Source organism: Oncorhynchus gorbuscha, linkage group LG09, assembly GCF_021184085.1.
Source record: "Oncorhynchus gorbuscha isolate QuinsamMale2020 ecotype Even-year linkage group LG09, OgorEven_v1.0, whole genome shotgun sequence".
Classification (NCBI taxonomy): Eukaryota; Metazoa; Chordata; class Actinopteri; order Salmoniformes; family Salmonidae; genus Oncorhynchus; species Oncorhynchus gorbuscha.
This window is the reverse complement of record NC_060181.1, coordinates 33,902,180-33,915,904: the sequence shown is the minus strand read 5'-3', so window position 1 is coordinate 33,915,904 and position 13,725 is coordinate 33,902,180. Positions and strand designations below refer to the sequence as shown.

Sequence of the window (13,725 nt, the reverse complement as noted above, 5' to 3'; positions counted from 1 at the left end):
GTTTGATGCAAGACACCACTTTACAAAATAAAATGCATTATTATTCCCATACCATTATTATTGTTACAAAGAATCAGACACAAATGTATGGTATCCTCTGCCTATTGGCTACTTATTAGCTTATTCAAGCCTGTCTCAAAATATAACACTGCCCCTTTAAGACATAAAAAAGCTCTTTACCTGACTCGTTTTTCAAAGATGCTGACCAGAAATTAGCCATAACTCAATGACTAGCAAAGAAGATGAATAAATGTGCACACACTTTGATCTCAAAACAAGTGAATCTACTCGCATCCGCTCATGCTTGTCACGTTTCATTGAAAGTGGCAAATATTACATTGATTTTATGAACATTTTTGAGTGGAGGGAAACGTTGACTGTGTTAACTAACGGGGATTTTTTTTTTGTACTTCTATGCACGAGCTGGTATTTCTTTAGCGCAGCAGTCCTGGGGGAGCTGCAGTCCCAGAGGAGTTGTAGGGAACATTGCATGTTGTCAGTTGCATAACATAGCCCTAGGCCTAGACATTCATTTAAAAGTGACAGTTTACTCCGAATACAAATTAGCATGATTTTCCACCTACCATGCCCCTTTGTGTGTGTGAGAGAGTTAATTAATTTAACTGTACTGTGCTTGTGTGTGTGTGTGTTTCAGGGCTCAGTGGACTCTTTGAAACTGGCTTTGGGTGGCTCTATAGCCAAAGCAGGAATCCTTACCGACTGTCCGTTTCAGGGAGATACACATTTTCAGAATTCAGGTAAAATCTTTGTATACAACCATAAACACATGCAAACAATCCTCATACTAATTTATTACACTGAGTATACAAAACATTAAGAAAACCTGCTCTTTCTATGACATAGACTGACCAGGTGAATATTATGATCCCTTATTGATGTCACCTGTTTAAATCTACTTAAATCAGTGGAGATGAAGAGGACGAGACAACTAGGGGGACCGTATGACCGCCACAATGGCAGTCACGAGTCATGAAGGCAGTCACATTCCACTTGTAATAGGCTTCTCCAAGCTCTGATGCTGCTGATGGTCATTAGTAGCCTACCAAACTTGCTAACTGCCTGGTACTCAGCACTCAATTGTCCCTCTAATCACTCTGACATAAATGCAAATAAACAGTACCAGTCAAAAGTTTGGACACACCTACTCAATCAAGGGTTTTCTTTATTTGACAATTTTTTACATTGTAGAATAATAGCGAAGACATCGAAACTATGAAAGAACACATATGAAATCATGTTGTAACCAAAAAAGTGTTAAACAAATCACGGACGTGAAAATACCGCCCCCCTAGCCTTAATGGACATTAGACCAGTGGAAATCTGTCCTTTGGTCCGATGAGTCCAAATCTGAGACTTTTGGTTTCAACCGCTGTGTCTTTGTGAGACGCTGAGTAGGTGAACGCATGTATTTCCCACCGTGAAGCTTGGAGGAGGAGGTGTGATGGAGAGGTGGTGCTTTGCTGGTGACACTGTCAGTGATTTATTTAGAATTCAAGGCACACTTAATCAGCATGGCTACCACAGCATTCTGCAGCTTTACACTATACCATCTGGTTTGCGCTTAGTGGGACTATCGTTTATTTTCAACAGACAATGACGCAACACACCGCCAGGTTGTGTAAGGGCTATTTGACCAAGAAGGAGAGTGATGGAGTGTTGCATCAGATAACCTGACCTCCACAATCACCTGACCTCAACCCAATTTAGATGGTTTGGGATGAGTTGGACCACAGAGTGAAGGAAAATCAGCCAACAAGTGCCCAGCATATGTGGAAAGTCCAGGTGAAGCTGTTTGAGAGAATGCCAAGAGTGTGCAAAGCTGTCATCAAGGCAAAGGGTGGCCACTTTGAAGAATTGAAAATAAAAAGTATATTTTGATTTTTTTAACCCCTTTTTGGTTACTACATGATTCCATATGTGTTATTTCATAGTTTCAATGTCTTTACTAATATTGTACAATGTAGAAAATAGTAAAAATAAAGAAAAACCTTTGAATGAGTAGAGGTGTCCAAACGTTTTCTATAGGCTACCACATTTCCATAGACTCTGCAATTGCGTGAGAAAACAGAGTGATGGCCTCTATTAAAATGAGGATGATTCCATCAGCGTTCTATAGATTAGGTATACTATATTTACAACTTTTCTAATATTAAGAAAATGGATTCTCTTTACAACAGGAGTATAGCCTACCTAGCTGGCATGAAAATGAACTACAGGAAAAGCATCCTCCATTCGCTATTTAAGTGCATAGATGACATGTATTGTTTTTGCCTTGCCCCTGTTTTGAGACAGGTGCATGATAATGGTCCATTCTAAATCAAAACAAATTATACACATATTATTTAGTATATGTAAACACAAGACTAAATCAAGAATAGTCTGATGGGTGACAATATTAGCCTATCACTTGTGAATTATATACTCAGCAAAAAAGAGACGTCACATTTTCTGGACCCTCTTTCAAAGATAATTTGTAAAAATCCAAATAACTTCACAGATCTTCATTGTAAAGGGTTTAAACACTGTTTCCCATGCTTGTTCAATGATCCATAAACAATTAATGAACATGCACCTGTGGAACGGTCGGTAAGACACTAACAGCTTACAGACGGTAGGCAAATAAGGTCACAGTTATGAAAATGTAGGACACTAAAGAGGCAATTTTACTGACTCTGAAAAACACCAAAAGAAAGATGCCCAGGGTCCCTGCTCATCTCCGTGAACGTGTCTTAGGCATGCTGCAAGGAGACATGAGGACTGCAGATGTGACCAGGGCAATAAATTGCAATGTCGGTACTGTGAGACACCTAAGACAGCGCTACAGGGAGACAGGACAGACAGCTGATTGTCCTCGCAGTGGCAGACCACGTGTAACAACATCTGCACAGGATCGGAACATCCGAACATCACACCTGCGGGACAGGTACAGGATGGCAACAACAGCTGCCCGAGTTACACCAGGAATGCACAATCCCTACATCAGTGCTCAGACTGTCTGCAATAGGCTGAGAGAGACTGGACTGAGGGCTTGTAGGCCTGTTGTAAGGCAGGTTCTCACCAGACATCACCGGCAACAACGTCGCCTATGGGTACAAACCCACCGTTGCTGGACCGGACAGGACTGGCAAAAAGTGTTCTTCACAGTTTTGTCTCACCTGGGGTGATGGTCAGATTTGCGTTTATCATCGAAGGAATGAGCGGTACACCGAGGCCTGTACTCTGGAGCAGGATCGATTTGGAGGTGGAGGGTCCGTCATGGTCGGGGCGGTGTGTCACAGCATCATCGGACTGAGCTTGTTGTCATTGTAGGCAATCTGAACGCTGTGCTTTACAGGGAAGACATCCTCCTCCCCTTCCTCCCCCATGTCATCCTGACATGACCCTCCAGCATGACAATGCCACAAACCATGCTGCTCGTTCTGTGTGTGACTTCCAGCAAGACAATAATGTCAGTGTTCTGCCATGGCCAGCGATGAGCCCGGATCTCAATCCCATTGAACACATCTGAAACCTGTTGGATAGGAGGGAGAGGGCTAGTGCATTCCCCCCAGACATGTCTGGGAACTTGCAGGTGCCTTGGTGGAAGAGTGGGGTAACATCTCACAGCAAGAACTGGCAAATCTGGTGCAGTCCATGTGGAGGAGATGCACTGCAGTACTTAATGCAGCTGTTGGCCCCACCACTGACTGTTACTTTTGATTTTGACCACCCCCCTTTTTTCAGGGACACAATTATTCAATTTCTGTTAGTCACATGTCTGTGGAACTTGTTCAGTTTGTCTCAGTTGTTGAATCTTGTTATGACCATACAAATATTTACACACTTTAAGTTTGCTGAAAATAAATGCAGTTGACAGTGAGAGGGATGTTTCTTTTTTTGCCGAGGTTATTATCTCTTGTGAATGATGACCATCATAAGGCAAGAAAGAAGACATACCTTTTTTTGTGACTTTTTAGTCGCACAACTCATGTAGCCTAGCCCATAGGCCTATATGTTTCGGTAAGGTTTGTATCACAACTAAAGTGGCCAAATAACCTCTTAAAATTAAGCAAAATGAATCCACTTTGCAACAGGCGTAGAGCCTAACTGGCATACATACGCAGTGCGTGAGTTTGAAGTTTTGGGAAGATAATTTTCACCATAAAAATGCACCTCTATAATAAAAGCATTATATGCATAATCCTTTGTGGTCACCTTTGATAATGGTGTTTTCCCGTTAATGGAACATTAGCGCTTATCGCCTACTGCCGTGTGCACATGGCTGCGCTTATAATGTGAAGAAATAGCCTAATAGTTTATCAACATTTTAAGCTAAACATTCTTATCTGTTGCGTAAGCCTCATTGCTTAAAAAAGGGGTTTGGATGCTAATGGTTGTATTAATGTGTGATCTATCGCATCCCACAACTGTCCCAGACTATGCTTGTAACATTTATTTCTCACACAGAATAGGTCAACATTTGTACCATGGGGGATAGTAGACTGACATAGGCTCGTGCTTTTGCTGTTTGTTAGGCCTACTCACCTAGTTGGCTGACAAATGAAATGTGGACCGTTCAATATCTTCAGTATGCGCCTCAGAATTGGATAAAGACACAAGCAGTTGCATCCCTGATGTATCGGTCTTCACTTGCAGCCTGTGAGAAAGGCCTGATCACGTGATAGAGAGCCTGTCACTTTGGTAACAATGATTCGGGAGACAGGCGCAGGAATGCGTAATAGGGTTTTTAATACGCCCCCAAGTTATGGCGTGCCATGTGAGGGCACGGGGACGAAGACCAAACAAACACATATACAACACACAGGGTTGAAACCCAAACAAATGAGCGAGGAATACCTCGAAAATATATACACACACACCCACGGAACGAGACCCGTAATCTTCTGCGCAATCCACAAGGGCACGAAAGCCCAAAACACACAGCACAGGTACTCACACGCACCAACAAACATTATAATAATAATTGACAGCCCAATGGAAACCATTGGGCACACTTATACAGTTGAGGTCGGAACTTTACATACACTGTAGCCAAATACATTTAAACTCAGTTTTTCACAATTCCTGACATTTAATCCTAGTAAAGATTCCCTGTCTTAGGTCAGTTAGGATCACCACTTTATTTTAAGAATGTGAAATGTCAGAATAATAGTAGAGAGAATGATTTATTTCAGCTTTTATTTCTTTCATCACATTCCCAGTGGGTCAGAAGTTTACATACACTCAATTAGTATTTGGTAGCGTTGCTTTTAAATTGTTTAACTTGGGTCAAACGTTTCAGGTAGACTTCCACCACCTTCCCACAATAGAGCTGGTGTAACTGAGTCAGGTTTGTAGGTCTCCTTGCTCGCACATGCTTTTTCAGTTCTGCCCACACATTTTCTATGGGATTGAGGTCAGGGCTTTGTGATGGCCTCTCCAATCAATACCTTGACTTTGTTGTCCTTGGAAGTATGCTTGAGGTCATTGTCCATTTGGAAGACCCATTTGCGACCAAGCTTTAACGTCCTGACTGACATCTTGAGATGTTGCTTCAATATATCTACATAATTGTCTTTCCTCATGATGCCATCTATTTTGTGAAGTGCACCAGTCTCTCCTGTATCAAAGCACCCCCACAACATGATACTGCCACCCTGTTGCTTCTTCCTTGCTGAGTGGCCTTTCAGGTTATGTCGATATAGGACTAGTTTTACTGTGGATATAGATACTTTTGTACCTGTTTCCTCCAGCATCTTCACAAGGTCCTTTCTGGGATTGATTTGCACTTTTCGCACCAAAGTAACTCAGTATTAGGAGGTTGTTCCTAATGTTTGGTAAACCCCCGTGTATAATGTTATATTCACTTTAGTCATAGAAACTCAGACCTAGGAGTAACATCACTAGATCTGGGATTAATGACATTGTCTTGGTAACAAAAAAAATACATTTTGTGTCTGGGGGTTTACGCTACGGCAACTTGCAGATAAGACAGTGATGTAGGAAAGCCAGATGTCCCAACTCTGCCTTTTCCTCTGTGCCAAACTGACATTTATTATGTACAGACAAGTAAGCCAGAATATTGGTACATTGTGGGAGGAAACCTGTCTGTCTATAGAGAGTGTTCACTTTGATATCTGCTGATATATATTTCCATCCACTTGTTCATCCTACCCATACGTCACATTAGATATTTGGTCAGCAGAAGCTAATCTCAGTAATGTATTCTTATCACTTTAACCCCCTCTAGTGGTGAGCCCACGTAACTAACATATAATTGTCATGTTGGTTGTCCTTTTTCCATCTCTGTTTACATGTACTAGTTCATGTCTGTGAAAGACATTGTTAGGAATAGTATATTAAAATGAGTAGTGTGTTGTGATTGAAATGATTAAAGTGGACTTTCTTGTCTTCATAGTTAGCGCCGATGTCAATGCCATTCTGGGTGAGTATCAATCAGAAACACTGGTTTATCAACCTCCCCCTACCCAAATGCTACCTAACATTTATAGTTACCGGTATAATGCTATCATTTACTTTAATGGTTTCCTTGTGCTTATGTTCTAATGCTTGGCCATCACTGTGTCAGGTGACCACACCAAGGCTTTGATTGGCCAGCTGATCATCTTCAACCAGATTCTTGGCGAACTCCGAGAGGACATCAGGGAACAGGTAAGAGATGGAGAGAGAATGAGAGGGGGAAGAGGCCCAGGTGGAATGAAAGAGAGAGAGGGGAGAAGGCGGGGGGGGGGGGTGACAGGATAAGAGGCACAGGGACTGAGGGTGAGAGGGGACTAAAAGAGAGAGATGAAAGAGAGAGGAAACAAGCAGAAATGTACAGGTTCATCAATTGTGTGCTCACATAAACAAGAACGTAACTGTTTGAGAGATGGCAGTGTTCTATAGCACGGGTTTTCAAGCTTTTCTTTCCCAGGGACGACCTCCCAGGAAAACCAAACAGGGACCCCCATTATATGTCATGTCTCATCATCAGGCAAGGAGCAGTTATCATATTTTAAAATGAATAGATTTGCTAGATCATTTTTCATTATTTTGACCTCCACAGCCACATTATAGCCTATTATGTTCGAGGATGCCTTTTCAAAGCCTATGTCAGATACTCCAGTGAGTGTAACTGGCTCCAATGAGTGTAATTTACTCAATATTAGGAGTTGAGAAATAAAGTTGACATCATTAGAAAGAAGATATTTTCCCCTTTTCTACTGTGGGTATACAATTCAAACTTAGTTCATTGTATTGTTACTAGCGATATTCATTAAATAAACATTACATTTTCCACTTTAAAAATGTGCTGACTCCCTGTACCTCCCCCAGATGAATACCGTGTTCTATAGAGCAACTACAGTATACTACTGTTCTATAGAGCAACTACAGTATACTACTGTTCTATAGAGCAACTACAGTATACTACTGTTCTATAGAGCAACTACAGTATACTACTGTTCTATAGAGCTCCTACAGTATACTACTGTTCTATAGAGCTCCTACAGTATACTACTGTTCTATAGAGCAACTACAGTATACTACTGTTCTATAGAGCAACTACAGTATACTTGTTATGCAGGTGAATGAGGACCCAAAAGCGACTTGGCGAAAACAGAGTCTTTAATCCAGTTTAAGGAAATAGCAATACTCCTAGACAAATCGGAGCGGAAAATAAAGCATAAAAAACAATTCCACTCGTAATCACGAGAACTGACTGGAGACTCGAGAATAAACTGCAGGTTGCCTCGGGAAGGCACTTGACCGTAGCAGACTCAGACACCTGCTCACCACGCAGCATCTGAGGGAAACACGACACGACAGGGCAATACAAAGACACAGCACGGTGAACAATATACAAGGATCCGACAGGACTGAAACGGAAAACAAGGGGTGAAATAGGGACTCTAATCAGGGGAAAAGATAGGGAACAGGTGTGGGAAGACTAAATGATTGATTAGGGGAATAGGAACAGCTGGGAGCAGGAACGGAACGATAGAGAGAAGAGAGAGAGGGAGGGAGAGAGAAAAAGGGGAACGAACCTAAAAAAGACCAGCAGGGGGAAAACGAACAGAAGGAAAAGCAAAATGACAAGACAATATAAGAGTATCTACAGTACACTACTGTTCTATAGAGCAACTACAGTATACCCCTGTTCTATAGAGCAACTACAGTATACCCCTGTTCTATAGAGCAACTACAGTATACCCCTGTTCTATAGAGCAACTACAGTATACCACTGTTCTATAGAGCAACTACAGTATACTACTGTTCTATAGAGCAACTACAGTATACTACTGTTCTATAGAGCAACTACAGTATACTACTGTTCTATAGAGCAACTACATTATACCCCTGTTCTATAGAGCAACTACAGTATACCCCTGTTCTATAGAGCAACTACAGTATACCACTGTTCTATAGAGCAACTACAGTATACTACTGTTCTATAGAGCAACTACAGTATACTACTGTTCTATAGAGCAACTACATATACTACTGTTCTTTAGAGCAACTACAGTATACTACTGTTCTATAGAGCAACTACAGTATACCCCTGTTCTATAGAGCAACTACAGTGTACCCCTGTTCTATAGAGCAACTACAGTATACCACTGTTCTATAGAGCAACTACAGTATACTACTGTTCTATAGAGCAACTACAGTATACTACTGTTCTATAGAGCAACTACATATACTACTGTTCTTTGGAGCAACTACAGTATACTACTGTTCTATAGAGCAACTACAGTATACCCCTGTTCTATAGAGCAACTACAGTATACCCCTGTTCTATAGAGCAACTACAGTATACCCCTGTTCTATAGAGCAACTACAGTATACCACTGTTCTATAGAGCATCTACAGTATACTACTGTTCTATAGAGCAACTACAGTATACTACTGTTCTATAGAGCAACTACAGTATACTACTGTTCTATAGAGCAACTACAGTATACTACTGTTCTATAGAGCAACTACAGTATACTACTGTTCTATAGAGCAACTACATTATACCCCTGTTCTATAGAGCAACTACAGTATACTACATTTAGAGTTGAATACCGTAATTTCCGGACTATAAGCCGCTACTTTATTCCCACACTTTGAACCTTGCGGTTTATACAATGACGCTGCCATTTTATGGATTTTTCCCGCTTTCACAAGATTCATGCCGCCAAAAAACTGAGCACCGTCACATATTATTATTATTATAATGTGACGTAAATCGAGCGCGCTCAAACTTCCCATCATTCTGATTACTGTAGTAATTTTGTCACCCTCATCATGGCAAAGACACGGAGAAAAGCATATGATGCAGCTTTCAAGTTGAAGGCGATCGATCTGGCTGTTGGAAAAGGAAATAGAGCTGCTGCATGGGAGCTTGGCCTTAATGAGTCGATTATAAGAATTTGTAAACAGTAGCGTGAGGAACTGACTCAGTGCAAAAACACAACAAACTTTTCAGAGGGAAGAAAAGCAGATGGCCCAAAGTATTTGCAGCCACTCAACATCAGTGTAAATCGTGTATTTAAGGTGGCGCTCCGTGTTCAGTGGGAGGCTTGGATGTGGGAGAAATCTTCACTAAAACGGGCCGCATGCGAAGAGCAACTTATGGTCAAGTCTGCCAGTGGGTCCTGACAGCGTGGAGCATTGTCAAAAAATCCACTATGATCAACGGGTTTCGAAAGGCTGGACTGCTACGTGTTGAAGGGGCAGCAGCGTGAGCTCAGCGGGGTATTTGCCTCCGGATGAAAGTGACGAGAGCGACAATGAAAATTCTGAGGCTAATCATCTCCGACACCGAAGGAGATGACTTCAGTGGTTTCAGTGCACAGGAGGAGGCTTGGTAGGCTACTGTTTAAATTTTTGTTACAAGCCGTGTTTCATTAAAGCCTATTTATTTTTGTTACAAGCTGTGTTTCGTTTAAAGGCTGTGTAAAGTTCATTTGTTTCAATGTACCGGTAGGCACCTGCGGCTTATAGACATGTGCGGCTTATTTATGTACAAAATACATATTTTTTAATAATTCAGTGGGTGCGGTTTATATTATAATAATAATAATAATATATGCCATTTAGCAGACGGTTTTATCCAAAGCGACTTACAGTCATGTCTGCATACATTCTACGTATGGGTGGTCCCGGGGATCGAACCCACTACCCTGGCGTTACAAGCGCCATGCTCTACCAACTGAGCTACAGAAGGACCATATTCAGGTGCGCTTAATAGTCCAGCAATTACGGTACATTAAACAGTTCTGGTGACTGCTGTGTTTGTGGTCTTCACAGGTAAAGGAGATGTCTCTGATTAGGAACACTATCCTGGAGTGCCAAGTGTGTGGTGAGTACATGAAGAGCAGTACCATACCATCAGGCTGGGCCTCTGTGTATAAAACAGAGGGGATTCATATAAAGAAAAGATAAACCAGATGAGATGAGAAGCACAGGAAATCAGAGCGAGAGAGAGATTGAATATATATGAAGTACTTTAGCTGTCTTTGATTGATCTTCCTTGGCGCAATGGAACCAATTGAAAAATTGTTCCTTTCAATTTAGCAAAAAAGAGTTCCCCGCCACTGTTTCGGTAAAAAGCTGAGGAAAGGGGCTGGAGAAATGTAGCCACTCTCAAATTCATAGAAAAAGCTATTGATGCAAGGACTGACCATCCATGATAACAAAAATGATAGTTTTGAGGCTATACAGTGTGTGTTTACATTTAATTTCTTTACAAACATTGGAGTAAAACAAGCTTATATTTTGGGCTCTGATGGGATGTGACAGTTGAACTGAGCTCATTAAGCATTTATAAGTTATATTCTTCAAGAATCAATGGATACATATAATTCATTTCTAAGTAGCAACTGCAGATTGCCCGTTTAAGTGCAAACCCTGCCCATATGGCACTCTGTGCAAGCTCGAAGGCATGCTAAAAGATTTCAAATCCTATTTTGAACCCAGCTCTGGTATGCTCTATATCTTTGTTAAACAGGCTTCCACGAGACGCACTCTCGCTGCGAGCCCAACCCCTGCTATAAGGGCTTGGCCTGTACAGAGACCAGGGAGTACCCAGGGTACCGTTGTGGTGCCTGCCCAGACGGCATGATGGGGAATGGCACCCACTGCCAGGACATTGACGAGGTATTCTAAGGGTCTTATTTATTTATATTTCCAGGACATTGACGAGGTATTCTAAGGGTCTTATTTATATTTCTTTAACACCACAAGATGATAGCACGATATGCTCCCTTCATTGGTCCTTCTGTAGCTCAGTTGGTAGAGCATGGCGCTTGTAACGCCAGGGTAGTGGGTTCGATCCCCGGGACCACCCATACGTAGAATGTATGCACACATGACTGTAAGTCGCTTTGGATAAAAGCGTCTGCTAAATGGCATATATTATTATATTATTATTATTATTATTATTATTTTATTTTTTATTTTTTTAAACATTCTTGGTTGAGTTTCCCAAAAGCTTTGCAGCTAAGGTGGAACAATATTTCCCCAGATGACCCAGCTGCAGAGTAACAATTTGAAAGTTGATGTTTGGCGACCAATCGCTTTGAGGTGTGACAAAAACACAAATACACTGATATGTGTATTGTTACTTTCTGTCTCTCTCTCTCTATGTCTACTAAGTGTGCTCTAGCCCGGCCCTGTTTCTCGCCCGAGGGTTGCGTAAACACGGCAAAGGGCTTCACCTGTGAACCATGTCCCGTGGGCTTCTCCGGACCCATCCTTAGCGGGCTTGGGGTGGAGTTTGCCAAGAGCCACAAGCAGGTCTGACCAACATTAGACCCCCTGACACACACACACACACACTTTGTTTTCGTGAAACGTCAGGACTTTTTGGAGTGTAAAAATGTTTGACCATTAAAAATCCTATTTTCCCTAACCCTACACACATACATTAACATTGTGCACACACACATACACAGCGGGCACACACCACCACCACTATTGACATCTCTTCTCACCCACTGTATACATAGATGTGCACTGTGTCAAAGTGATTGCCGCTATGGCCATCATAATAGGTGGTCTGATATGTTTTGTCCTTAAATTGAGGTGTTCTGTCTGTCTATGTAGAAGTGCAGAGATGTGGATGAGTGTGCTGTCCTCTACAAGGCCTGTGTGCCGAACTCTGTCTGCATCAACACAGAGGTCAGTAGTGGAAAGGGAGTCAGAGGTTGCGAGGTGAAATATTTTTATCACTTAAAAGAAATACATGATTGCCTTTCTGTGTCTTTCTCTCTGTCTCCCTCCTCGCTCCCCTTCTGTCTTGCCCCAACTCCCTCCTCCATCTCGCCCTCCCACCAAAGGGCTCGTTCAGGTGTGGTCTGTGTAAGGAGAGCTTCGTAGGCAACCAGACGGTGGGCTGTTTCCTGCGGAGGTCCTGCGCCACGCTGGGCTTCAACCCCTGTGACGTCAACGCCCACTGTGTCATAAAGGGTGCTGCCAGGGTCTCCTGCGAGGTAAGACACGCATAGCACATCTCAATAGGCTAAAGACGCATTTAAAAGGAAGTTGTTAAAGGGATAGTTCACCCAAATTACAAAATGACAAATTGGTTTCAAATTAAGTTTCCCTGGCATTGTTTTCTAATGCTAATGTTTTAGCATTTGTGGCACAAATCCCATTCATGTCATGGGACCGATATTATAGTTTTTCGTGCATCGTGTCCAAATCCTCCAAAAGTATCTAAAATTGATTGTAAACCTCAACAACGTCCCTTATAGTTTATTTGAACATGATGTGCGAAAAATCCTAACATCGGTCCCATGACTTGAGTAGGATTTGTGCCAGAAACGCTAAAATATTGAATGTGGAAACTAAACTAAACCAACGCATAGTTTTCTGTCATACCTTGTCCCTATACTGCTTACGGGGTAAGGAAACCAATATGTAATTTTGTAATTTGGGTGAACTATCCCTTCAATGTCTTTTTAGCAACAAGAAAAAGATAACAACCAAAATATGACATTTTCCCTAAAATGTGTTGCCATGGAAAATAGGTCTTTATTTGGTTGTAACAGAGACCAGTTGGTTGTAATCTGGTTATACAGTATGACATCATTAAGAAATCCTGTTCCAATTTTTTACCACTTGGTATATTCTCTCTGAATATCTCTTCCCTTACAGTGTAATGTGGGCTGGGCAGGTAATGGGCATACATGTGGCCCAGACACAGACATTGATGGCTACCCCGACCAACCTCTCCCCTGCATAGACAATGACTATCACTGCCGAGCCGTAAGCTTGTTACACACACACACACACACACACACACACACACACACACACACACACACACACATACACACACACGCACGCACGCACGCACACACACACAAAACACTAACAAAATGTCTTATTTACCACAATCATCATGTGTTGTGTTCCCTATGCAGGACAACTGTGTGAACACGCCCAACTCTGGCCAGGAGGACGCAGACGGAGACGGTATAGGTGACCAGTGTGATGAAGATGCGGACGGAGACGGCATCAAGAACGTGGAGGTCAGTCGAGCCTTGTATCCAAGACAGTACATTATGAAGACAGGCTAAAACTGTTCCTCCAACAGAAATCCCTGATCACACTTGTAGGCGATGTCATGGTGACGTTGCCGAGCTAAGCGCACGCGCCTCTGGGTTTAGAAATTCCGTGCTTGTATTTTGTCAGTGGGGGATCATGTTCAGTAGGCAAAATGGAATCTCTCTG

General features: G+C 42.1%; 1 protein-coding gene across 2 annotated transcripts in view; it reads left to right on the top strand.

The window, feature by feature from the left end:
• LOC124043428 (thrombospondin-3b-like) overlaps nucleotides 1–13,725 on the top strand; it is a 33,902-nt gene that overhangs the window by 8,100 nt on the left and 12,077 nt on the right. The window contains exons 4-13 of one of the 2 annotated variants that reach the window (XM_046362033.1): nucleotides 656–758; nucleotides 6,419–6,445; nucleotides 6,590–6,672; nucleotides 10,297–10,348; nucleotides 10,997–11,145; nucleotides 11,644–11,784; nucleotides 12,094–12,168; nucleotides 12,327–12,479; nucleotides 13,147–13,257; nucleotides 13,416–13,523. In XM_046362033.1, the coding sequence (XP_046217989.1) occupies nucleotides 656–758; nucleotides 6,419–6,445; nucleotides 6,590–6,672; nucleotides 10,297–10,348; nucleotides 10,997–11,145; nucleotides 11,644–11,784; nucleotides 12,094–12,168; nucleotides 12,327–12,479; nucleotides 13,147–13,257; nucleotides 13,416–13,523 (1,002 nt within the window). The remainder of the gene's footprint in view (nucleotides 1–655; nucleotides 759–6,418; nucleotides 6,446–6,589; nucleotides 6,673–10,296; nucleotides 10,349–10,996; nucleotides 11,146–11,643; nucleotides 11,785–12,093; nucleotides 12,169–12,326; nucleotides 12,480–13,146; nucleotides 13,258–13,415; nucleotides 13,524–13,725) is intronic. The other variant, XM_046362034.1, reaches the window with a different exon arrangement.